This window comes from Cnephaeus nilssonii (assembly GCF_951640355.1).
Source record: "Cnephaeus nilssonii genome assembly, chromosome: 18".
Lineage (NCBI taxonomy): Eukaryota > Metazoa > Chordata > Mammalia > Chiroptera > Vespertilionidae > Cnephaeus > Cnephaeus nilssonii.
Window position 1 is genome coordinate 59290 of NC_137089.1, and position 25052 is coordinate 84341.

Sequence of the window (25052 nt, forward strand, 5' to 3'; positions counted from 1 at the left end):
GGAGGCAGCTGATTGATGTTTCTCTCTCATCGATGTTTCCAGCTCTCAATCCCTTTCTCTTCCTCCCTGTAAAAATCAATAAAATATATTTTAAAAAAAGAAAAGAGATGGGGAGGAGGCTGGGGGGGGGGGGGGTGAGGTGGGTGGTATTGAGCAAAAAAACAAACAAAAAAAACTCCTGGACAGACAACCGTGTGGTCATTGCCAGGGCGAGGAGGGATGGAGGAAGGTGGAAGAGTATGGAGAGGGGGAGATAAATGATGGTGGAGATTTGACTTGGGGTGGTAAACAATACAGTTGTACTGATGAGTTACAGAATTGTGCACCTAAAAAGCTGTATAATTTCATTAACCAGTATTACCACAATAAATTCCAAAAAACATTTTTGGTAGACAGAAAACAGAGACTCTGGGGGCTAACTGAATGTTCTTTAGTATTTTTTAAAATATATTTTTATTGATTTCAGAGACGGGAAGAGGGAGAGATAGAAACATTAATGATGAGAATCATTGATTGACTGCCTCCTACATGCCCCCTACTGGGGATCCAGCCTGCAAGCTGGGCATGTGCCCTGACCAGGCATCAAACCGCAACCTCCTGGTTCATAGGTTGATGCGCAACCACGGCCGGGCGCTAACTGAACGTTTTGAACAAGTTTGAAATGCCTACCAAAAAAATAAAAAATAAAAAATAAATGCCTACCAAACATCAAAGTAGAGATGCTGACTAGGTAGGTGGGCTCCAGGTACCTATCCAGTATGGGATGCACATTTGAGAGACACCAGCAAAGACAGCATCAAAGCCACTGATTGAGAAACTGCAAAACCTGGTTCAGGGCAGCACCAGCCCTGGGACTCCGGCCTGGTCACTAGGAACAAAGGCTGGCTGCAGGGCACACTGCTCCCAGGAGGACCACACAGAGGACTGAGCGCGGGGAGGAACCTGGACTCCAGTGCCCGACCTGGCCTCATCTGTGCTTCCTCTAACACAGGCAATTCGCACACACTCTCACCCATTTTTGTTGTTTTGTTTCTTTCTGTTTTTACTATTTTTTTCTTTACTTAAGTACCATCCGGTGTAACAGCATGCCTTTCCTAAGTGAGCACCAATGTGCAATTATGCAGCTTCCCCCTCACCCTCAGCCATAGTCTAACCCTAAACACTGAGCAAGATGTTCCTGCCACATGCTGAAACCAGTTTACTGCAGCAATCTCTTAAATGGACCTCCGTCTTCCAGCAGCAGGCACCATTCATCTGAAAACCCACAAACGGGGTCTGTGCTTGTCAGACAGTATTCACTACGCTGGCCTCACATCTGCCCAGCCGCCATGGACCAGGTTCACTGACCGTCCAGGGGCAGACCCACCCCACATCCCTCTGACTGAGTGCACTCCCGGCAAACCCCTCCACCCTGGGAGGAGGGGGCAGGGGCAGGATGGGAGGAGAGGCTAAAAGAAATTGAACCTAAACTCTTCATCTGGAATGTCCAGGGTGGCCTTAGTTCCCCTTTCCAGGCGGGGCCTGCAGACCCTTCGGCTCTTCTTCCTGGCGGCCTCACCCACAGGCTGCACGTGGGCGGAATGGGCTGCTGTGGGAGAGGGGAGAGTGTCAGCCGGTAACAGCAGCTAACGCCAACTGGGCCCATACGACTAGAACCACTTTGTATAAATTAACGGATTTACTTCTCAAAGTTACAGGGTCATCACCCCACCCCACTGAGCAGCACAGAATCTCTCCACCCTTGCCGCCCTCCGAGAGGCCTGAGTTCTGTCTCCGGAAGCACAGGCTTCCCCTCGGCAGCCCCGCTGCTCTGGGCCTCTTCCTTTCGCTCCCTAGGCTTTTAGCCCATCAGCCCCTTCCCAGCTCCTCACCGGTCTTGAGAGCCCGCAGGGCTTCGCGCCACTCGGCTTCCATCTGCGCCCTGTAATCCCCGAACAAGGAGCGCATCAGCTGCCTCTTCCGGGGCAGAGGGGTTCTCTCGCTGCGCAGGGTTCGGATTGCCCCAATAGCCTGCTCTTCTGCAGATAAAAACGAAGGACTAGAGACCTCCTCCATCCTCACCTCCTCCGCAAAAGCAACAAGTCCAACTCCTGGCAGCACCTGCAGGACACCGTCCTGTCACAGTTCACCTCCCCGCAACTCTACCAAAGCGCCGCTCACTCTGTTTCGGGCTGGGTCTCTGCATCCTGAGGCCCAGTTCCAGCTGCTCCACGCACCAGGCCAGTTCCCGAGCCAGCTGCTCCGCCTGAGAGATCAGAGACAGTGGGTGTGAGAGGCTACCAGGGCCCTGAGGCCCCGCCGCCCTCCCTGCCTCAACTCCCGCAAATCCGGGCGGCCTCGCACCCACAATGCACCCGGGGCCTCCACCCCCGACGCAGGGCCGTCCTTGCCTGGGCCTCCGGGCTTGGAGGGGGTTCCTCTGGGGCCGGCTTTTCGCAAGCCTTCCCGGCTCCATTCGACACAGAGGCCCCTTTACGACTTTTCTTCTTTTGCTTCCTGGAAGCTGCGCCGCCTTCACCGCCTACGGGTTGCGCCCTGGGGGTGTCGTCACTGCACACGGGGTGTCCTGAACAGGGACGGACGGGGTGAAACCGGACAGTGGAAGGCCGGGTGGGGGGGGGGGGGGAGCGGCCCGAGGAACCAGGGACTGCGTGGCGCGCGGGCGGTACCTGGGGCGGGGGCCGCCGGTGTCTCCCGAGCAGGATGTCCCAGGGTCTGGAGAAAAGGGGGCAGCAAGAGGTTCACGAGGGGCAGCCCACGGCCCGAGGCCCCGCCACCCACGCATCCTCTCGACACCGCTCACCGCCATGCGCTGCAGTCGCTGCCGCCGGAACCTACGTAGCAGGAGTCCGCGGCGTGATCCGCTCCTCCTCCTCCTCCAGAAACGGTCCGCAGCGCGGCCCGGGAGGTGGGCGGGGGTCAGTGAGGTGGGCGGGACCTGCGCGGCGGTGGGCGGGGCCCATGAGATGGGCGGGGTGGAAGTGGGCGGGGCGTGCGGTGGGTGGGCGGCTGCAGGCGTGACGCCCCCTGGAACACGTGTTGACGCGCACCCGCCAGGTGCAGACGCCGTGGTGGATGAAAGGACAGCCGGAGAGGAGCCCGCTGGCTCTCCAAGCTCACCAAGCTCTGTGTCCAGTGGAGCAACAGCAGGCGAACAAACGTGAAGGGCTGTCCCTCGATGGTTAGAGCATCTGTCCGTGCAGCCAAGGATCGTGGGTTCGATTCCCCGTCAAGGGCATGTACCTGGGCTGCAGGTTCCATCCCAAGCCCCAGTTAGTGCACGTGGGGGAGGCAAACTATGTGTCTGAAATCGATGTCTCCCTCTTCATCTCTCTCTCTCGCCCTCCCTCCCACTCTCTCTAAAAATTAATGGGAAAAATATTCTTGGGTGAGGATTAACAACAACAAAAATAGATGATTTGAATGAATGGAGAGAAATTCTATATTACTGTATTGGAAAATTTGCTATTATAAGTGTATTAATTTTCCTCAAAATAAACCTATAAAAAACTTAACAAAATCCAATAAAAATACCTGTTTTGTTTTTTTAAATCTTTTTTATTAAAAGTATTACATATGTCCCTCTTTCCTCCCCCCCTTGACCCCTTCTAGCCTACCCCTACCCCACACCCCCCTCCTCAGACCTTCACCACCCTGTTGTCTGTGTCCATGGGTTATGCATATATGCATACAAGTTCTTTGGTTGATTTCTTCCCAGCCACTCACCCTACCCCATCTTCCCTCTGAGCTTCCTCAGTCTGTTCTAGGCTTCTATGTCTCTGGATCTATTTTGTTCATCAGTTTATTTTATTCGTTAGACTTCACGTATGAGTGAGATCATGTGATACTTGTCTTTCTCTGACTGGCTTATTTCGTGCGAGTGTACCCCCCATGTCCCGCATGGTTCAGGGTTCGGGCTCTGGAGGAGGCCGCACAAAAATGAAAGAGACAAGACAAGAAAATACTAATTTAGGAATTGGGGGCCAGGTGGAAGCCCAAGAGAGGACTATGCTTTGCTCTGGCCTTGCCATCCCTTTTATTGGGTTTGGGATCCACCTACAGCCCTTAGGCAGGCAATTCCCAGTAACAGGCAAACTATCCTATCAGGAAGGATTTACATGAGACTAAAAGGTGGAAGTTGCTTCAGCTACCTTTGTCTCCACCACACAGTGGGTGTTTGGCTTTGACCCCTGCCAGAGCCTCAAGGTTGACCAGCCTTCCGGACTCCTTGTCCACCCCTTTCTGCTAGCAAAGGTAATTGGCAGCTTCCAACAATTTCGCTTAGCGTAATACTCTCCAGGCTCCTCCAGGCTGTTTCAAAGGGTAAGAGATCCCTCTTTTTTTTTACTGTTGCATAGTATTTCATGGTGTAAATGTACCACAGCTTTTTTGTCCACTCATCTGCTGATAGGCACTTGGGCTGTTTCCAGATCCTAGCTATCAAAATTTGTGCTGCTGCCCTAGCTGGTTTGGCTCAGTGGATAAAGCATCGGCCTCTGGACTGAAGGGTCCCGTGTTCAATTCTGGCCAAGGGCACATGCCCAGGTTGCAGGCTCGGTCCCCAATGAGGGGCGTGCGGGAGACAGCCGGTCAGTGATTTTCTCTCATCATTGATGTTTCTATTTCTCTCTCCCTTCCTCTCTGAAATCAATAATATATATATTGTGCTGCTATGAACTTAGAGGTGTATAAATTCTTCTAATTGGTTTTTCCATCTATTGGTTGTAATCATTTGATTGAGGGGATTCAGGTCTTACACGTGCAGTCTTATTTTTTTATCAAGCTACAGTCTGTTCAGATTTTAGAAGTTGCGTATCAAAGTCCACACAGAGGTATATCTAATTCTACCTGCATTTCTAATCGGTTGTTTTTTTCTATTTAGTTACCACCCCGTTAGTGGCATGGACCGATTCTAACTATGGCGATCCGGCTGGGAACTCCGTCTACGCTGGGGTCCTGGGCGGACCCACCGAGTCGCTGCGGCCTCCAGTCACCTAGAGCGGCTACGCTGGCCCGGGCCGGTTGGGCCCTCCGACAGGAAGTTGGGGCGGGACTTCCGGAGTCCGCCTCCGGGCCGAGCCACTTAGCGGCTGCAGCATTGCCCCTTCCCTGGGCGACCCCAGAGCGCGAGGGCGAAACCTGTACCTTGCCGACCACCCTCCCGCGTGATGTCCGTGCCCACGCGGTGGGTGCTGGCCCCGGACTACCTAGCGCAGACTGGAGGGGGGTCGTGGGAACCGCGGGCGGAGGGGCGGGGTCTGCTGAGCCCGGGCAGGTCCGAGCCCTGGGGCGGGGAAGGGCGGGGGGCGGGGGGCGTTTTCCGATGGTGCACCGCAGGGGCCGACCTGCTCCTGCCCGGAGCCTGGCCGCGGGGCCGCCGGGCGCAGCTGCAGCAGGGTGACGGGGCAGCTGTGCGGTGAGTGCTGTCCTGGAGCGTGGGGTTGGGGGGAGGAAGGGCCTCAGGAACTCGGTGGGAACGTAGGGCCGGGGGAAAGGTGGGGCTGTCGCGCAGCACTGGATTGACTGCTTGGAGGCCTCCTCCGTGGTGGATTCGCGCTCCGGGTGGAGGGGTTCTGGGGAGTCGGGGGAGTTTGCTCTCTCTTGGGAGTGGGGTGAGGGGTGGGTCATGCCCTTCCTGTGGATGCCTGCCGTGGACTGGTGACTGCTTGTCCTTCCACTTGTCCCTGTTCAGCACCAGGTTGAGCCCTGAACCATGAGAACTGGCTTCCAGGTTCATTGGCAGGATCCAGTTTCTTGAGGTTGTTGCACCGAGTGCATGTTTCCTTGCTGACTCCTTTATCTCCTGGAGGCCCCGGTCCTTGCACGTGACCCCTGTGTCTCAGAGTCAGCGACAACACATGTCATTTCTTAGAATTCAGGAGGCTAACCCAGGCGCATAACCTCAATTCCCTCTGCAGTGTGTTTTACTGTGTAATGTAGCATACCCACAGATTCCAGGCATTCAGATGTGGACACGGGTGGGACGGGGGTTCTGGCTACCGCCGATTGGGTCTATGTCCTCCTGGCCAAGGTCCCACATATACTGGGATGAGAAGAACAAGATCTAAAATGAGGACAGTTTGTTACACTTTATAATGAAAAGACAAAATGTAGCTTAGAATAATCTGGAAGGCTACATTAGAAACTGGGAAGGGGGCTGAATGGCTGGCTGGGAGATACCTCATAAGTCCTTTTCTACCTTTTGAATTTTGAGTCATATGGTTGTGCCCATTTGGTGGCAGTGATAATGATTTCAAGAATCTTAAAATTAAATGAACTGCCTGAATATTGCAAATGACTGAGTCTCCCCTCGGGAGAGGGAGCGTGACCCCCCCCCACACCTCCCCCCACACACACACCATGAAAGCGCCATCTGCTCTGTTCTGCTGCCACGTGGACAGGTGCCTTAGGTCAGTGCTCTCCCTGCTTTGAATTTCGTCTGTGCCGCCTGCTTACCACTTTTACCAGGCTGATCTTCCTGGCATGGTTCGTTCGTTCTGTCTCTTTTGTAACAGAAATGTGGCTGGTGCCTCACCTTCATAGACAGCCAAGGCTTCTTGTAGGCTGCCTCCCCGGTAACCCTGCCTCTGAGCCCCATCCACACCTCTACCCCATCGCACCCATGCCTTCTCCCACCTTTCTAAGCAGGTCTAGCCTAAAACCCTTCTCTGCGCCTGGTTTAAATGCTCCCCAGCCCTAGGGCTCCGCCCCTCCCCTGCTGCCTCTGCCCAGAACACGTGCCCATCTCACTGATGCATTTGCTGTGATCTGTCTCCCCACTGAGTCCCTGAGTGTCACTCTCACTGCTGTAGCTACACAACATCCCAGAACAAGTCCTGATTGGCATGTGGTGGTTGTTGGGGAAACACTGAAAAGATGTTTCCAATATGAAAAATCCAACTTGGCCAGGCAGCTCAATTAGAGCATCGTCCTGATACAAAAGGCTCGTGTAAAAGCACATGCAAGAATCAACAATGGAATGCATAAATAAGTGGAACAACAGTTTCTCCCCCCCTTCTTCCTTCCTCTCTCAAATCAATCAAAAGAAGTTTTAAAAAATCCAGTCCATAGCTTGGCAGGCAGTGGTAGAGGGGTCATTGTACCTATTGATGGTACAGTGTGAAAAAGAGGCTAAGGAAGGGGTGTTACCCAACTCCTGGGTGAGCCACTGGACAAAGTGGATTTGCACAAAGATGGAGCACTAGGATGGGTGGGGGATCAGTGTCACTCTATGCAGTGACACTGAGCTGGGAACCACGCCTCTCAACGTCAGCAGCCAGGTCCTGGGACCGAGTTCCCCATTGGAGCCCTGCTTCTGGAGGGACTTGGTCTGCGTCACCCTGCGATCCCATTAGTTGTCTGTGTTACAATTAGAGGCAGAGTGCTTCATGAACTTGAGGGACCAAGGCTAGAGGCCAGAAAGGAAGTTGGCCTGGACTGGCTGCCCTGGTGTCCTGAGTGTGACACTTTGTCGTATATCCAGGTGGGAACGTTTTGTCTTCCTGCTCAGAGAAAACAGTTAGGGCTGGAGAGATGAGCCCAGTTTGGGAGTCTTTACAGGATAAGGGTTGTTTTTGTTTGTTTGTTTTTAATATATTTTATTGATTTTTAACAGAGAGGAAGGGAGAGGGATAGAGTTAGAAATATTGATGAGAGAGAAACATGGACCAGCTGCCTCCTGCACACCACCCACTGGGGATGTGCCTGCAACCAAGGTACGTGCCATTGACCGGAATCGAACCCGGGACCCTTCAGTCCACAGGCCAACGCTCCATCCACTGAGCCACACCGGTCAGGGTTGCTGATGACTCGGGCCTGGACAAATTAACCGAGGAAGTTGGTGTGGGCACAGAAGTGAACCCTGGAGCACCAACACGAAGAGGGAGAAGAAGAGCCTTGGAGGGAGCCGCTGGTGCAGAGAGAGGATGGCTAAGGAGGGGAGGGAGGAGATGAGGATATCTGCTGTGGATGCTGCCGGGAGGGCACAGAACTGACCACTAGGATGCCACCATGACAGCACAGGCTGCCCCTAGCTACCCAAACTCTGGGGCTGCTGGTCCTGTGAGGGGGCCAGGTGGTCCACCCTCAGGGCATTGTCAGGAATGAGGGCGGGCCCACAGTGGGTGAAGGCTCTGTGGGGGTTGCTCTCTTCCTGTCATGGCAGGCCTGAGGTCTTCCACAGTGTGCCCACAGCGTATTGTGTACCCCCCTTACCCACCTGGGGCTCTGGCTCAGGAGTCTGTGTCCCTGTGGCTGGCTGACACTCTACTTGGATCCAGGATCAGGGAATGTGGTGGTGATCCCCGAGACTCAGCATCAGGTTCTCCTCAGGCCTTGGGCTGCAGGGGTGGAGGATGGGTCCCTGGGGCTAGCCCTCCTGCACACTCAACAGTGTCCTTTCTGGCCTCCAGGTCCCAGTCATGCCCAGCCTCAGAGCTCGCCCCGAAGAGGCAGAAATGGAGCCCTCGGTTCCTGGACCGTCCCCTTGGACCCCTTCAGCCCAGGCCTGTGTGAGTGATGCTACCACCGCGAACCACCCTGCATCTGCATTCTGTGACCCACTCGACTGCAGTGACACTGAGCTGGGAACCACCCCCCCTCCCCACCAGCAGCCAGGTACTGGGACCGAGTTCCCCACTGGAACCCTCATTCTGAGGGGGCTTTGTGTCACCCAGCGATCCCCATTAGTTGTCTGTGGTATAATTAGGGGTGGAGTGCTTCATGAACTCGAGGGGCCAACGCTAGAGGCCACAAAGGAAGTTGGCCTGGACCCCGGCTGCACTGGTGTCCTGAGTGTGGCACTTTGGTTTCCCTGCCTGACATAGAGGAGTGTAGTGTGATGGTTGCCAGCTGATCCCTGTCTGGCCCAACCACCAGTGGTGATAGTCCTCCTCCCTCAGAGCTCTGCAGGTCTTGGCCCTGCCCACTCTGTCTTCCTTCACTCTGCCCAGCTGCTTCCATCCCCTTTAGAGCCTGGCCGAGTCCTTCCTAACCACTCACTAGCTTTGCTCTTCTGTGGCCCTCAGTGGTGATCAGGATGGTTACTCAGTATTAGCTTTCTTCACTGGGACCTGATGAGGGCTGTTGTGCAAGAGGACACTCTTGTGTCCTACGTGGGACTGTTATACTTGGGACATCTGGGCGGAGTACCCTAGTCAGAAACTTTGTGGCCAAGGAAGGCTGGGCTAAGGGCAGAGATGGTGTGGGGCAGTCCTGTGTGTGTCAGATGGGAGAGGCGGGGCCAGTGGCATGTGGACATTCCCTAGACACCTCGGGGCTCCCAAACCTGGGGTTGCCGCAGCATAGTGTGTCTGGACCATGGGTTGGATGACGCATGGCTGTGGTGGGCAGACAAGCTGAGCACGTGGCCATGCCAGGTCTGCATTGAGAACAACAGAAGCATCCAGACGAGCCAGGGAGACAGTGCTATTGTGGTAGCAAATCCTAAAGTTCCAGGTGGTGGTGACCTGAATTGAGAGACAGGTTGGAAGGTGACAGGCCCAAGGATGCTGGGAAGTACAAGAGGAGTGTCCTTTACCTATCCACTCAGCACCGCTGACTATGGCCAGACAAGGGGTTGCCCCAGTCCTGGGACGTGAGCCCTGCTGGGGCACAGTCTGGGCTGTGCAGGAGACAACAAGAAGGAGTGGTGGTCATAGAAGGCCTTTCCAGTGAGGTGTGTTCCACACAAGGCAGACCCTAGGGGAGCGTATCTACCATGCTTGGGAAACAACAAGAGCAGAGTTGGGGTGAGTTTGGGGAGGGACTAGGAGGATGAAGTGGTCTGCCTTCACCAGGCTGCCTATGGGCAGGGGGGAAGGTGGGAGGCCAGGGGTGTGGCTCAATGTCCAGGCAGGAGAAGACAGCAGCAGTATGGCCTGGGTGTCACAATTTGAATGAGACAGAGACTCAAGATCTTCATTCAAATGAGAGATTCAGGGGAACGAGGGTTTCCTTGTTCCTTCAGGCATGAAGAGACAAGAGGGAGGTGCCCAAACCCTCCTGGCCATGTGCCATGGAACCTTCAGAAAGATGGACACAGCCACCTAGACAGTGTCCCAGGGCAAGAAAGTGTTCAGCTGACACAGTCACATTTGCAGGTTTTAGCAGGTAAAGGTGGCTCTGGCAGGACAGGACACGGTCTCTGAAGGCTCTGTGTTGAGCAGGACAGAATCTGACATTGCACTGGAGTCCACACCACACAGTTGGAACCAACTTTGCTTCTCTGGGCCCACCTCCCCCCATAGCGACTTCCCACAGCAAAGCCCAGAAGCCACTAGTTAGCACTCAGTGAACAACAGATGGGCCCAAGAAGCTTACAGCGTGCATCATGGAAAAGAAAAATGGGTAGAATGCTTACCGATTGTCATGCAGGGCATGTACTGTTTTCCTTGTATAGGTGGGAGGGGTGAGTGCCTGGGTTTGGGACACATGCCAAGATACAGTCAACAGGACTTGCTGATGACCTGCTGTGGGTGAGAAGAAGGGCAGGCAAGGGGCATCTGGGACTTTGGCCTAAACCAAGCATGTCAAACTTGCGGCCCACAGGCCGCATGCAGCCCACAACGAATATTTTTTGCAGCCCAGCCAATATAACGGTATGTAAGGAACATTTTAATAAAAATTTCATAGCTTAATTTCTACAATATCCTGTTATACATAATTATTTTTTTAAACATATTTCTTTATTGATTTCAGAGAGGAAGGGAGAGGGAAAGAGAGAAACATCCATGATGAGAGAGAATCATGGATCGGCTGCCTCCTTCACGCCCCCCTCTGGGGATCGAGCCATGACATCCTGGTTCATAGGTCAACGCTCAACCACTGAGCCACGTCGGCCAGGCTATACATAATTACTAATAGCGAACTACAACGTTCATTAATGATTGATTACTATAATCATGTTGCATTCATTTCCCTTATATGCCTTACGCGCAGGCACACCATTTCTCTCCACTAATGCTAGCAGCAAATATTTTAGCAACCGATTGCCACATCATGAGTCTTATACTGACTTGTTTGGTGTTTGAAACAGGAAATATTTCGCTTTCGGAGAACAAGAAAAAGGGGTTTATTTGCATTACGCATATTAATTTGTGCAGTTATTCAGTGTCTGGTAAGTTAATGTTCAAGAAAAAAAAATTTTTTCTTAAAATGTTCTATTATTTTATGTTAACGATTACTCATTTATTTCAGCCCTTTGTATTCAGCATGTCTCTACCGAAATAAACCTATGTTTCTATGAAAATTGAAGTTTTTTTTGCGGCCCACATAAACTTAAACCTTGTTTACTTGGCCTGTGTTCGCCTTTGAGTTTGACATGCTTGGCCTAAACCAATAGATAGACTGCAGGTGATTTCCTGAGATGTGGGTACTGGGGCAGGTGGCTGAAGGTTGGTGTTCACTTGCCATACTACCTTGTCCCTTTGGAACTTCCCTGCCCCTACCTGGTCCCCTCGAGAGAGCTGGGACTAACACCCCCAGTGGGTCCCACACTCACAGGCTGTATTTTCCTTCTAAGTTACTTTGTCATTTCAGATTGGGACACCAGGATTGAGGGCAAGGAGTTTCTTCAGAAGGAAGAAGTTTCTGAGGATTTAGACTCACAGGCAGAAATATTAGAAAACTGTACCAGTGATGTTTCCCTGGCACCTGAGCTCGGAGAACTCTGTGAGGACGTATTAGAAAGAGACTGGGGAGTCCCTGGTGACACCAGACAGGTGCAGCCCCTCTGCGGAGAGGAGGACCTCACACCAGTGGCAGTGCTCCTTACCAGCCCCGTAGGGGAGAGAGAGATGTACTGTGATGATTTTGAGAGCGGCTTTAGTCGGAGCCCACACCCAGCGGCATTTCAAGGAATCTCTGTGGAAGAGAGGCCACATCTGTACACGTGTGGCCAAAGCTTCCAACACAGCATGGACCTAACTAGCCACGAGGGTCCCCACACAGCTGAAAGCACCTTCATATGTAATGAGTGTGGAAAAACCTTCCGAGGAAACACTGATCTCATTCAGCATCAGATCATCCACACGGGACAGAAGTCCTGCATAGGCAGTGAATGCGGAAAAGCCTTCAGCCAGAATTCAGTTCTTAAAAGTCATGGGAGATCTCATGTGAGCGAGCCCTACCAGTGCAGCGAATGTGGAAGAGCCTTCCGTGTGCACGCAAACCTCATTAGGCATCAGGTCACCCATGGTGGAGAGAAGCCTTACGTTTGCAGTGACTGTGGAAAAGCCTTCAGCCAGAATTCCAGCCTTAAGAAGCACCAGAAGTCTCACATGAACAAGAAGCCCTATGAATGCAGTGAGTGTGGGAAGGCTTTTAGGCGGAGCTCAAACCTTATCCAACACCAGAGAATTCATTCTGGGGAGAAGCCTTATGTGTGCAACGATTGTGGGAAAGCCTTTAGGCGGAGCTCCAACCTCATCAAACACCATAGGATTCACACAGGTGAGAAGCCTTTTGAGTGTAAAGAGTGTGGGAAGGCATTCAGCCAGAGCTCACATCTGAGGAAGCACCAGAGGGTTCACACTGGAGAGAGACCTTATGAGTGTAATGAGTGCGGCAAGCCATTCAGCCGAGTATCCAACCTCATTAAGCATCACCGGGTTCACACAGGAGAGAAGCCCTATAAATGTGGTGATTGCGGGAAGGCCTTCAGTCAGAGTTCAAGCCTCATTCAACATCGGAGAATTCACACTGGAGAGAAGCCTCATGTGTGTGATGTGTGTGGAAAAGCCTTTAGTTACAGCTCAGTGCTCAGAAAGCACCAGATAATCCACACGGGAGAAAAGCCCTATGTGTGTGGTGTCTGCGGGAAGGCCTTCAGCCACAGCTCCGCCCTCATTCAGCACCAGGGTGTGCACACAGGTGACAAGCCCTACGAGTGTCGGGAATGTGGGAAGACCTTTGGCCGCAGCTCTAACCTTATCCTTCACCAACGAGTTCACACTGGAGAGAAACCCTATGAATGTACTGAATGTGGAAAAACCTTCAGCCAGAGCTCAACTCTCATTCAGCATCAGAGAATCCATAATGGATTGAAACCCCATGAGTGCAACCAGTGTGGTAAAGCCTTCAACCGAAGCTCAAACCTCATTCACCACCAGAAAGTTCACACTGGAGAGAAGCCATACACATGCATTGAATGTGGTAAGGGCTTCAGCCAGAGCTCACATCTCATTCAACATCAGATCATCCACACTGGAGAGAGGCCCTACAAGTGCATCGAGTGTGGGAAATCCTTCAGTCAGCGCTCAGTCCTTATCCAGCACCAGAGGATTCACACTGGAGTGAAGCCCTACGACTGCACTGCCTGTGGGAAGGCCTTCAGCCAGCGCTCAAAGCTGCTCAAGCACCAGCTGACCCACACCAGGGAGTGAAGCCACCCCGACTTGCCGTGAGGCTCACTCCCTGCCCTCCACCCACAATCTGTTCACAAAGTCTGCGACCCTCCAGGGGGGTGTTTTTCACACACTTTCTCCTGCCTCCCTCCTGCCATTGCAGCCACCTGAGGTGACCTTTTGGTTCTTTTTCGTTTTGTCTTTACATGTTATGAGCCATGTTTGTTGGGAGGGAAAAGATGATAGAGGCTACATATTTATGAAGAATTTATTACTGCAATCAAATATAACCAAAAATGTAGGCATTTGCTTCAAGGTAATTCTTTTGTTTAGTAATTAGTCACAAGGAGGGAGTCCTTTGTCAGTGGCTGTAATCCATGTTCTGTTTACATTAAATCAGGTTGAGAGTACGTCAGGTCTGACTGCTGTCACCCTCTCCCATGTGGTGTGTACTCATACCAGCAATCCCTCGCCTTCCTGTCCACTGCTGCTCCCTTTCCTTTGTGCCTATCTGTAGTCTGACCCCATGCTTTTTCCTCACGGCTCTGCTGTGACTCAAGCCCCTGCTTAGGGCCACTGTACAATGACACATACAGCTGTTTCCTGCCTCCAGTTCTGTGCTTTACATCCTGGCTGTCAGCCCCACAGAGGACGGCTCTCTCCTTGCCCCACCTGTTCTCCCTACAAGCTCCCGGGCTTTCCCCCAGGTCCATTCATCGCCAGACATTTATAAAGCACCTGCTAGGTGCCCCTAGGTGGAGACTGGCCCTCAGTTTCCCAGAGCTGTGTTCACGCTCCCTGAGCAGGGGGGACTTGATCGAAAAGGAACATTTTTGCTACCAGGACGCCCCTGGTCACCAGCTGCCAGGTCTCAACCTGGTGGTATCATAGGGTAGATGGGTGGACAGGCCCCTCCTGCATTGTTCCAGGAGGAGAGGAGGAAATGGATAGGTGTAGTCACGTCTCTAACTATGGTGGGGAAATAAGGGTTTGGCTTCTGTTTTCAATGAGGAAAGAGGTTGTAGGAGGCTTGCAAAAGGTCAGTCACATGGACGTGGGCCAGAATGGGCTGCCCCAGAGACCATCAAAAGTAGCCCCTCATTGCTCACTCAGAGACACAGGTTCTCTTCACCCCAACAGCCCCCAACCCGTGTTCACGAGGTAGCACTCTAGAAAATGCTGCCCTGTTACCTCTAACTCACTTGGTCTCTCTGCCTCCTGGAGGCCTCCAATCTGCTGACCCACGTGCTCACTCTCTGGTATCCCATTTCTCCTCCTCCTGCCTGAATTCGATCCTTGCTTTTTTCAGCGAGTGCTTGCTGGCCCTCACTGGGATACAGCAGGAAAGGACAGACAGAAATGGTTGTGCTTGAGGAGTTAACATCTAGTGAGTGAGGACATGACACAGTGGTCTACTATGAGGCAGTGTAAAGCAGGGAATGGGGTCTGGGACGACCTTAGCCCCGAGCTTCACAGTCCTCGGTAGAGACCTTGCTCCACTTAGAGACCTTGCTCCACGGCGGGGCGGGGGCTGATAAACGGAGTCCCCTGGAGAAAGCTGCTTTCACGACTCAGGAGGACGCAGCACTGGCTCGGTGTCCCCGGCTGCCTAATCGCGCACGTCCTCCCTCTGACCTGCCTCGGCCTCGGCTAGACCGAACCCCTCCAGCACCGACCTGACCTGCTGAGTTCCTCCTGAGACCTCTGAGCCCCACGCCACCTGTGCCAGATGGAGGGTCACAGGCCCACGGCTCCTCCCAGGCAGCCAGGACCGTCCCCCTCGGGACTCCTCTCCCAAGTGCGTGTAGGCACCGCGGTGCCGCCCACGCCTCCGGGGCGCACGTCTCACACACATACCCCCAATCCGTAAGCACCGGTGAGGCGGTCACTGTCACCCATCACAGCCACCGCCAGGCCCTCGCTCGGTACCGGATCAGCGGGCAGAAGCTCCGCCACGGAGGGAATGGCAACCCGCACAAGCGGAGTAGAGACCTGCCAGCGCAGAGGGCGAAAGCCGGGCGCGAGCGAGGTACCTTAGACCCCCGGGACGGAGCTGGGCGGGGTGGGGTGGGGGCACCGGAAGCTCCTAGGAGGCCGTCGGAAGTGTGGCCAGTACGAGGCCCGCGCGCGGGGTGGCCTCTCTAGGCAGCACAGAGACCTCCGGTCTCGGTGGCTCCAGAACGCGCGCCCCGCTGTCACTTGGGAGAAAGGCGGAGGGAGGGGGAGTCGGGGCCGAGGTCTGGCCTGGGAGATGTCGCTCTAGGATTGGTGATCCAGGCGAGTGGGCGGTGACTAGGAGGCGGGGCCCCCGGGGATTGGTGGAAGCACGTGCGAGGCGGGGCGTCCCCTTTGTTCCCAAGCGCGGCGGACGGCCGCCCCTCGGTGTGGGGCTGCGGTGTGGACGGTGAGTGAGGCCTGATTGGCGCGGGCGAGCCGGGACTTCTTCCTCACTGGAGCGGGATCCGGCCCGGCCCCGCACGAATCCGGCGCTTCCCCGCGAACGCGCACTGCCCCCTCCCTTCGCGCCGGTCCCCTCCTGCGAGGACGCGCCGGAGCCCGCTCCCTTCCCCGGACCCCAGCGGGCCCCGCCCCGGCACCCCTCCCCTCCCCTGCGCGTTCAGGCCCTTCCCCGGCCCCCTCTCCCGCGGACGGCGGGCCTTGCCGGGGTAGGACGGGTGCAGCGGGTCCCGGCGGGGAGGGCGGTCGGCCTCGGGGGCGCCGGGCTCCCCGGAAACCGCCTGAGGGGCCCGGAACGAAAGTGCTCGCCGCATCTCACACCCTCCCTGCGTTTTTCTACCGACGCCGTCTTTTTCCTGTTACTTTGTAACGGAGTCCTTTTTCAATGAATGGGACCAACGTTTTCTAACATAGTTTGCAGATATCCCCCTTGTTTATCACTTGCTTAATATTGTAGTAGACAATAATATGCAATAATTTTCGGAAAATACAAGCATGCCGTAAATATAAAAAGTGGAAGTCCATGCGCGCGGAGGAGGCCCTGGCTGGTGTGCTTTGTGTCCTTTCCGGATATACCTGCGCTTTTTTGTTTTTAATTTAAAAGGAGGCTCCGGCGCGCGGCGCTTGCGTTTTCTCTGCTGCAGACCGCCTTCTCCGCCCGATCGGCTGTGACCCCCGGCTCCCTGCACAGCGACTGGGCGCTGGACAAGGTCGAGGCCGGGGCCTCCTCCCCGACGTTCCGCATTCTCGCCAGGTCAGTGTCTTAATTTCCGTTCTGGAGGTAGATGAGGTGGACACTTTGGTGTGTTCTGGCCTCTGTGTTTTCTTTGTGATATGCCAGTTCATATTTTCCATATACGTTGAAAACATTCTTCTCAAATGGTCGTTCTGTTCTGGTTTGGGGTTCTTTGAGATGGAAAACCTCAGGTTTTTAATGGTCAAATGTTTACCTTTAAGGCTTTGTGTTGTTTTAAGGGCTCTCCCCAATCCACAATTATTTTTACAATACACTCTTGTTTTTCTCTGATCCTTGTAAAATGTTGGATCCATCTGGAATTTGTTTTGGTGTGGGTGACCTGGGAATCCAGCTTCATTCTCCACCAACCTCCCCGCCCCCCCCCCCCCCCCAAATCATGCTATTTCTAAGTCTACTTACTGAATAATACATATTTTCATTGATTTGGAAAACCACTGCTATTGTGTATTAAATTCTTACATGTCTTTGGGCCCATTTCTGGATTTTGTGGCGGTTTTCATGTACATAAAATTTTTATTTTGCGAGCAGATCTGCACCCCAGGCATTCTCTTTTGGGTATTTAGAAAGGACCTTCCTACTGAAATTAATGAAAACTTACCTGCGTTTTTATTCTAGTTATTTTATGATGTAATTTGAAATAGACTTTCCGTATAAGGTAGGAGATGACCTAACTGTTTTGTCCTATTTTTTTGTTTCTTTGCCTTGGCTCGTTTTTCTGAGAGATTTGTTGAGCTTTGTGTAACGGTGGTTTCATTTTTCTCAGAGCACTGAGCCCTTTGTCCTGGCACCATGTCCTGAATCATCTTCCCACAGCGACCCGAATCCTAGACAGGCCCTGCACTGCGGTTCTGAGCCGCCTCTTCATCCAGGCCCATCTGGCTCTTGCCCAGGCTTTGTGGGTGCAGTGGGCAGGATCAGCAGCATGTTTCCTTGCCCTTTGTGACTAGAATCTTTTCGCCATGTTTTCTGTTATGGGTTGTTAGTGTAAGGAATCTAGTGGCTCACATGTCTATTTGTGGTCACTTACGCGGCTCAGAGCTGCCTCTTCCGAAGGTGTTTCCACCCTGGAAGGCAGTCTCCATGGACATGATGGGGCAAGGCATTCCTGCATGAAAACACGGGGTTGAGAGGGGAAGGGGAGGAAGGGAGTGCTAAGAGCCGCCCAGCCCAGCCCAGGACTCGGAAGGTGTCTGTCACAGCTTGTCACGTGACTTTGGAAGGACAGGCATGCTGGCATCAAGACCATCAGAAATGGCTGCTCTGCCTCAGTGCTTCACTAATAAACTCACTTTTGCTTTAAACTCTTTAAAAAAAAAGACAATAATGAATTCCAACAAGGGTGTTAGGTTCCTAAAGCTTAGCTTACAAAACAAAATAATAATAAAAGTTAAGTTCCAAGCTCTTTGCTTCTCTGCAGTCCCCTTTTTAGGTCTTGTCCGTGTTCTTATTCATCCTGCAAAAGAGTCATTGGATTCCATTAGAGTTGCATCGCACTTATACACACAGGTTTGGGGGAAATGGGCATTTTGGGTGAATAGAGGGGCGGATGCAGTGAGTTCAGTGTGTACCTTCTGGAAAGGTGTCAGGATAAACAGGCGCGCACAGCTCTTGTTTTAAAGAGAAAGCAGGGTTATGGCGCCCCCTCCAGGTGGCCTAGAGTGCATTCTCCAGATGGGTGCCTCTGTTCCTGGTGTGGTCTGCCTGCTGGGCTTCTGTGTCTGTTGCAGACCCCTGTCAGCACTCAGAAAATGGGAACCCCATTCCTGTCAGGATATCTCCTGGTCCCTCCTTTTGTCCAGCACGTCAGTGTGACGGATATCTCAGCTTCACTTGTCCAGAACCTGCCTACGCCTGGGCCTCCGGGGCAGATGCTTAGACCAAATTCCCGAGTCACTCCAGACTCGCTTTATCAGAACCCAACCTCCCACGAGGCACCAAGGCTGCCAGGCACAACTAGGCATAGCTGCAGTGTCAGTAGTAGCCATGGAGGGTCGTGGTCAAGCCAAGCATGCAGGGCCTGGGGTGGGGTCCCTGCAGGAGTGTCGGCCGTGAGCAGAGCCATCCCTCCCCAGCCTCTCCTCTTTGGGGGGTTGTCTCTGGGGCAGCCTGGCCTGGCACCCACACCAGACCAGAAGACCACTGGCACCTCTCTGTCTTGCATAGGCCCTTGTCGGCAGACTGTGGGCCGGGCCTGGTGCGGGGGCAGATGCCCACAGTCCTCAGGTGCACAAGTGTGCCCAGCTTCCCAGGGCCTTTACCTCCCAGGAATGGTGTGTTTCTTTGACTCTTGAAGAGTCAGGTCAGACCTCACAGAGGGCAGGGCTCCCCAGAAGTCAGGCTCTGCAGGGCAAGGCCAGGCTCCTCATGTGCTCCCTCCTCTTTCTCAGCCCCACAGGGTTCTTTGAGTTCCACCTTCATAAGAGACTCCAGGGACCAGGCGATGGCAGCCGCCAGTCTCCTGCCACCAGCAGCAGGACCCCAGGTGAGCTGCCCCTGAGGCCTGTGTCGCTGCATTTTCTCTCTTGCCCAGGGCTCCCAGTGGCAGCCTGAGCATCAGCACATTCCCTGAAGTCCATGGCCCCTTTCTGTCACCCCATTAGCTCCCAGGGTACCCCCATGTGTCATAGGGCTTTCCCCAATTTTGGGGTATACCTCACCACATGTTGCTTGCACCCACTCTTTTTTTAAAAATATATTTTTATTGATTTCAGAGAGAAAGGGAGAGAGAGAGAAACATCAATGATGAGAGAGAACCACTGATCAGCTGCCTCCTGCACGCCCCCTACTGGGGATCCAGCCCGCAACCCGGGCACATGCCCTTGACCAGAATCGAACCCGGGACCCTTCAGTCCACAGGCCAATGCTCTATCCACTGAGCCACACCGGCTAGGGCGCACCCACTCTTTCTTAGGCGTGGAGGCTTGGCCTGACCTACAGCAGCCCCTGTCATTTCAGGTGAAGGTGACCTTCGAGGATGTGGCTGTGCTCCTCTCCCAGGAGGAGTGGGACCAGCTGGGCCCTGCTCAGAGGGGCCTTTACCGACACGTGATGATGGAGACCTATGGGAACGTGGTTTCCCTGGGTAAGGCCCCTCAGCAGGCCAGTCTGTGTCTGTGAGCTTCCCGGGGGCGGGGCCGTGTGGGGCGGGGGGGGAGGGGGCCTTGGCGTTTCCTCAGGGTGCTCAGCTCCAGAGGGAGGTTGGTGCTACCCCACCTGCAGGCTGTTCAGGTGGGGTGGGACACTCTAGACAAAAGATCTTCCTTCCTCACGAGCAGGACTTCCAGGAACCAAGCCCAATGTGATCTGCCAGCTGGAGCGAGGAGAGGAGCCCTGGGTCCTGGACGGGCATGGGGCCAAGGAGAGCCGGGGCCTGGGCAAGGACAGTTCAGGTGAGTGAGGAGCTGGCGCACCTGCCCTGAGGGCTGAGCACGTCCCAGTGGCTGGGAGTAAGCAGATGGCTTCCTCCTGGGGCCTCTCCCAGGAAAGGAGTCTGGGTTGGCGGGACTGAGCCAGAGATGAGTGCACACTTGTGATTCTGCCTGCCAGCACGTACTTATGGGATGTGCAGAATGTGAAGGTTACCTGGTTCATTTAGAAAAGAGCGGCCCTAATCGGTTTGGCTCAGTGGATAGAGCGTCGGCCTGCGGACTGAAGGGTCCCAGATTCGATTCCGGTCAAGGGCATGTACCTTGGTTGCGGGCACATCCCCAGTAGGGGGTGTGCAGGAGGCAGCTGATCGATGTTTCTCTCTCCCTCTCCCTTCCTCTCTGTAAAAAATCAATAAAATATATTTAAAAAAACAAAACAAAGAAAACAGCGAAGCACCCTAGTGTGGAAGGGAGGTTAACCTGACCCTGTGGTGAGGCTGAAGTACACTTTGAGGTGATGAAAAGGGAACCCGCCATCCCCATGTCTGTGTAATGTTGTGCTGGGGCCCCCACATTAAGACATGATGCACGCGCACACACACACACACAAACACACACACACAAGACTGAAGCTAAAAAAAAATTGGGAAGAAAAAGAAAGGTATTTATGATTGTCTACTTGGAAAAAGGTTGATTAGAATTCACAATCAATTAGGGACAAACTCAGTTTTACTTTATTCATCAGCAACAAAGGTGTGATATTTTCACCAGTTTTATTGAGATAAAACTTCTCTGCTGTCCTCACAGCTGCCCCAGAGGCTCCATCTCTGGCCTAGACTTGTCTCTGCGGTCTTGCTCCCCAGCACAATCTACATTAAGAGCTCACAGCTCCTCGAGCACAAGTCTGTGGTCTTGTGTCTGTGGGATTAGTCTGTGCAGTGCATGTACTAGTATGTTGCTGTGTGCCCGGCGGGGCTCCCTGAAGTCATAGATGATCCTGCATTTATTTCTGCTTCAAATGGCCTCTGGGAGCCCAGCGTACAGAGGACTCCAGGGAGAGCAGGGCTCAGGCTGCGCTGGGCTGTCACCTGCTGCCATGGGCACGTGTACCTCACACAGGAGTGACCTCAGACTAGAGGGTTCCCTTTCAGCCTGGACACCTCTTGTTTGATACCACTGTGCAGTCCCATCTTCTCCGCCCACACAGCCGAGCGCCCCACACCTCTGTGGCCGTCCCTGGGCAGCCACATTCAGGGGTACACCTGAGCTGCAATTTGAGTGGGTTAATAGTTGAGTTAACATTTTCCCTTTGGATGTGTGGTTTCAGAATATGAGAACAAGGGAAGGAACCAAAGTAGTTTGAAGCCATTCACTTCAGAGGAATTATCCGTGATTCTGGAGAAAACTCCCCCAGAGTGGATTGATCAAGGAAACTACAAACCTGAACAGAGCTTCTGTCTGAGTCCAAGTCCCACGGCCCCCCCTGAAGTTCAGGTCTCCCGCCCAAGCAAGCCACTCGATCAGCAGCCGGCTGCTTCCGGGGGGGAGAAACCTTACAAGTGCATCGAGTGTGGGAAATGCTTTGGCCGGAGCTCCCACCTCCTCCAGCATCAGAGGACCCACACCGGGGAGAAGCCCTACGTGTGTGGGGTCTGTGGGAAGGCCTTCAGCCAGAGCTCGGTCCTCAGCAAACACAGGAGGATCCACACAGGCGAGAAGCCCTATGAGTGTAACGAGTGCGGAAAGGCGTTCCGTGTGAGCTCAGACCTCGCTCAGCATCACAAGATCCACACGGGAGAGAAGCCCCATGAGTGTCTCGAGTGCCGCAAGGCCTTCACTCAGCTCTCGCACCTCATTCAGCACCAGCGGATCCACACAGGGGAGCGGCCCTACGTGTGCCCACTGTGCGGGAAGGCCTTCAACCACAGCACTGTGCTGCGCAGCCACCAGCGGGTGCACACGGGGGAAAAGCCCCACGAGTGTGCCGAGTGTGGCCGGGCCTTCAGCGTTAAGAGGACTCTGCTGCAGCACCAGCGGGTGCACACCGGGGAGAAGCCTTACTCCTGCAGCGAGTGTGGGCGCGCCTTCAGTGACCGCTCGGTCCTCATCCAGCACCACAACGTGCACACGGGCGAGAAGCCCTACGAGTGTGGGGAGTGTGGCAAGGCCTTCAGCCACCGCTCCACTCTGATGAACCACGAGCGGATCCACACGGAGGAGAAGCCCTACGGCTGCTACGCCTGCGGCAAGGCCTTCGTGCAGCACTCCCACCTGATCCAGCACCAGCGGGTGCACACCGGAGAGAAGCCCTATGTTTGCAGCGAGTGCGGGCACGCCTTCAGTGCCCGGAGGTCTCTGGTCCAGCACGAGAGGATACACACAGGTGAGCGGCCCTTCCGCTGCACACAGTGCGACAAGGCGTTCAGCCTGAAAGCCACGCTGATCGTGCACCTGAGGACGCACACGGGCGAGAGGCCCTATGAGTGCAGCCGCTGCGGGAAGGCCTTCAGCCAGTACTCTGTGCTCATCCAGCACCAGAGGATCCACACCGGCGAGCGGCCCTATGAGTGCGCTGAGTGCGGTCGAGCCTTCAACCAGCACGGGCACCTGATCCAGCACCAGAAGGTGCACCAGAAGCTGTGACCTCGGCAGCCACAAGTCGCTCACACTTGGGCACACACTCGGGAAGCCCCCAGCTCAGGAGAAGCTTCTGTCAGCTGCATAGGAAGCCCTTTGGTAACTGAGGGTCACAGTAATTCCAGGGAGAAGCACTGAGCTCATCACTCCTGGGGAAGAACTTCAGAGGTGCCCATTTTATTTTTTTCAACATCCTGAAGTTATATTGGAGAGTAATCACAGTTGTAGTGGATTTTGGTAAAGACAGTCATAATTCTTTAACATTAGACAGTTTGTTTAAATTGAGAAACTAAGCCCCAGCTGGTTTGGCTCAGTGGATAGAGCATCAGCTGCGGACTGAAGGGTCCCCAGGTTTGATTCCGGTCAAGGGCACATGCCTGGGTTGCAGGCTCGATCCCCAGTGCAGAAGGAGGAGGGGAGGAGTGGGGGTGGCGTGCAGAAGGCAGCCAATCAATGATTTCTCTTATTGACGTTTCTATCTCTCCCTCACTCTCTGAAATCAATAAAAATAAGTTTTAAAAAATAATAAAATAAAATAAATTGAGAAACTAAAGGAAACTAAAGCATAAGGATTACTGTCAATAAAACTTGCTTACATCCCAAATAAAGGTTTCTTCTTGGAACATTTCATGCCTTTCCTAAACACAATGATTATTCTAATTATTGCACTTAGAATTAGAATGTTGGACTATTTTCTGTTAAAACACTTAAGTGTCTGGATGAAATGATATTAGAAAGTGTCACCAAGTAGCATCATGTAATATGGCTGGAAATCATAAGTGTGTGGAATCTTCTGTTTTGTATGGAGAAAAAAAAGTAAACATTAGTGAGAAATTATACAAATTTAGGAAAACCTTTATCTGGGGCTTTAAATTTATTCAAGATCAGCAGAAATATCCTAACTTTTTATTAAAAATCTCATCTCAAAAATGAATCTTTTTCTCAAAAACCCATCCTTATGACCAACAGACCCTGTGCCCCAGAAATCATGGGCTGTCTTGGGTGTCGGGACCCCATTTGGGAGGAGGTGGGAAGCTCTGCTCAGCCCCAGACACAGTTGCTGCACCTAGTGAGTGCCGCCACACACTGCTGTTTCCAAAAGGTGTGACAAGACTTCTTTGGTGCCTGTTTTTAAAACAAACTTCTCAAATTCAAATAGCTCCTTTTCCTATCAAATATTTCTGTTCCTAAGTTTAAGAGACTTTGTTTTTCATTGTTTTTATTCCTGGTTCCAAGAGAGTTTATTACCCATTGTCATGTATTGTCATGAATCTGGTTTATTAATAATTTTTCACAGTTTTTTCTCTAAAATTTTATCCATTTCTCAGGAGAAAGGAAGCACTGTGCCATCGGTCCTTAAGTCCATAGCAATGCCCGTTCCCCTGTGCAGACCCTCCTGAGGAGCTGATCACAGATGGTACCATCCGCCCTTCCAAGCGCAGCTCTAGCCCTCCCTCATGGAGCCCTACTCAGACACAAGTCCTAATTCTGTGGGAGAGTTAGAGTAAGAGCGAGACATGGTTTTTTTTGTTTGTTATTTTTTTTATTTTTTTAAGAGCGAGACATGTTGACGGCAGCATGAGAATAAGTTCAGTTACGTTGTGCTGTTCAGTGTAGAGAATACCATTATGCCTTTTAAATATATATATATATATATATATATATTTTATTGATTTCAGAGAGGGAGAGACAGACAGAAACATCAATGATGAGAGAGCCTCATTGATCGGCTGCCTCCTGCACGCCCCCCCCCCCCCGCCCCCACTGGGGATCGAGCTTGCAACCCAGGCATGTGCCCCTGACCGGAATCGAACTTGCGACCCCCCAGTCCACTGCTCTATCCACTGAGCCAAACTGGCTAGAGCCCATTATGCCTTTTCTTTTTTCTTTTCTTTTTTAATATATTTTATTGATTTTTTACAGAGAGGAAGAGAGAGTTAGAAACATCGATCAGCTGCCTCTTGCACACCCCCCACCGGGGATGTGCCCGCAACCAAGGTACATGCCCTTGACCGGAATCGAACCTGGGACCCTTGAGTCCACAGGCCGATGGTCTATCCACTGAGCCAAACCGGTTTCGGCTCATTATGCCTTTTCTTGATCAGATGCCATGGACCTCTTGGTGAGCATCAGGCTCAATGTCCATGGAGCTGGGAGTGAGCACAGTGCCCTCCCCCTAGGGAGGCTCCTGGGCTGTGCATTTCTGCCCCAGGAGTGGGAGGTGACACACCACCTGCTGGGTCATGAAGTGGCCCTAGCATCAAAGACCAAAATGATCTGGGGTTCCCCTCACCCTGATAACTGCCTTCTCAGCCATTACTTCCCAGCTCTGACTTGTCGGCAGCATTCCACACTTATTTCAAAGTCTGCACATTTTATGTATTTAAATCTATAGTATTTCTCCTTACAGCTAGCAAGAATTTGACAGTTCTTTTCAGATTTTCTATTGGAGAACATTTTAGTCCACCTGAAATTTGTTTCTGTGTAACT

General features: G+C 53.0%; 2 protein-coding genes across 7 annotated transcripts; one reads left to right on the plus strand and one right to left on the minus strand.

Annotated features, from left to right (window-relative positions):
• Positions 1-252: 252 nt before the first annotated feature.
• LOC307114001 (UPF0488 protein C8orf33 homolog) lies at positions 253-2902 on the minus strand. Of its 2 annotated transcripts, none has more exons than XM_079796107.1 (6): positions 2804-2902; positions 2670-2715; positions 2391-2566; positions 2161-2245; positions 1872-2018; positions 253-1585 (listed from the first exon to the last, which is right to left on the minus strand). In XM_079796107.1, exons 1-6 carry the CDS (start codon positions 2807-2809, stop codon positions 1449-1451), a joined length of 597 nt encoding a protein of 198 aa, XP_079652233.1. In that variant the 5' UTR covers positions 2810-2902; the 3' UTR covers positions 253-1448. The 2 variants fall into 2 exon arrangements, with proteins under 2 accessions (XP_079652233.1, XP_079652232.1); XM_079796106.1 differs by having other exon boundaries at positions 253-1588.
• A 2009-nt stretch (positions 2903-4911) lies between these two features.
• Positions 4912-24304, plus strand: LOC307114309 (uncharacterized protein). 5 transcript variants are annotated; one of them, XM_079796619.1, is made up of 6 exons: positions 15474-15747; positions 16405-16554; positions 18945-19039; positions 19513-19639; positions 19833-19946; positions 21253-24304. In XM_079796619.1, the coding sequence occupies exons 3-6, from the start codon at positions 18998-19000 to the stop codon at positions 22566-22568; spliced, it is 1599 nt and encodes a 532-aa protein (XP_079652745.1). In that variant the 5' UTR covers positions 15474-15747; positions 16405-16554; positions 18945-18997; the 3' UTR covers positions 22569-24304. The 5 variants fall into 5 exon arrangements, 2 of the variants coding, with proteins under 2 accessions (XP_079652745.1, XP_079652746.1); XM_079796620.1 differs by lacking the exons at positions 15474-15747; positions 16405-16554 and adding an exon at positions 16563-18063; XR_013814973.1 differs by lacking the exons at positions 15474-15747; positions 18945-19039; positions 19513-19639; positions 19833-19946; positions 21253-24304 and adding exons at positions 4912-5185; positions 8412-8616; positions 11539-15372 and having other exon boundaries at positions 16405-16553.
• The last annotated feature ends 748 nt before the right edge of the window (positions 24305-25052 follow it).